Source organism: Etheostoma spectabile, chromosome 23, assembly GCF_008692095.1.
Source record: "Etheostoma spectabile isolate EspeVRDwgs_2016 chromosome 23, UIUC_Espe_1.0, whole genome shotgun sequence".
Lineage (NCBI taxonomy): Eukaryota > Metazoa > Chordata > Actinopteri > Perciformes > Percidae > Etheostoma > Etheostoma spectabile.
In genome coordinates, this window is record NC_045755.1 from 4,568,220 (window position 1) to 4,569,127 (window position 908).

The 908-nt window shown below is 40.9% G+C and overlaps 1 protein-coding gene across 2 annotated transcripts in view; it reads right to left on the reverse strand.

Moving 5' to 3' along the window:
• Positions 1–908, reverse strand: part of mapk11 (mitogen-activated protein kinase 11) — a 15,144-nt gene that overhangs the window by 8,160 nt on the left and 6,076 nt on the right. For both annotated transcript variants that reach the window (XM_032505273.1, XM_032505274.1), the window contains exons 2-3: positions 301–430; positions 144–202 (exon numbers count right to left, since the gene is read on the reverse strand). In XM_032505273.1, the coding sequence (XP_032361164.1) occupies positions 144–202; positions 301–430 (189 nt within the window). The remainder of the gene's footprint in view (positions 1–143; positions 203–300; positions 431–908) is intronic.

The window sequence follows — 908 nt, forward strand, 5'->3', positions numbered from 1 at the left end:
TGGCAACCATAAGACATCTCTACAAGTCTATAAGCCCCCTAGGATGGCCTCCACCAACACCACCCTACCCTCTAATAACAGAATCATTGCATTTGTGGTGAAAGGTGGAGAGCTGCAAAGCTTGGAGGGAATAAAAGATTTACAGTTCATTGAAGTCCTCTAATGTCGCAGCCGGTGTGAAGACGTCCAACAGCCCTATTACCTTCACAGACAGAGACAGAGAGAAGCAGAGATGATCAATAACAGAGTGGAAACATGTATGTCCGTCTGTCTCTGGGTATTTTCATGAGAAGCACTAACATTCTCGTGTTTCATGTGCTTGAGCAGCCTGAGTTCCCGGTACGAGCGGCGGCTGTGGATCAGAGACTGGAAAGGCCTGGACAGTTTCTTCACTGCAACTTTCTGCCGCAAAATGACATCATACGCCGAACTGGAGAGAGAAAACAGAGAGAAAAATGTTTACTGTATCCAGTGGCATTAATGTATTAACATATCTTCCCAGACTTTTTTTTTTTTTTACATTTCTTTATTAAAACCATGTTCCTTTTGTTGTAAGTGGCCCTAAAAATGTGAATTTCTAAAAATCATCTGTAAAAATAAAATGCGACTGATATCATTTTAAAGAAATAGTTTGACATTTTGGAAAATATGCATATTTGCATTTTTGCCAAGAGCTAGATAACAAGACTGATACCACGCTCCTGCCTGTGTGGTAAATATAAAGCTACTGTACAGCCAGGACACAGTTAGCTTAGCTTAGCATTAAGACTGGAAACAGAGGGAAAAGCTATGGCTCTGTCCAAAGGTAATTAAAATCCCCCTGCCAGCACCCTAAAAGCTTATGTTATCAGCATGTTATATGTGTAGCTTTAAAATGCAACGTGTAAAGAATAATTATTGGGGGGGGG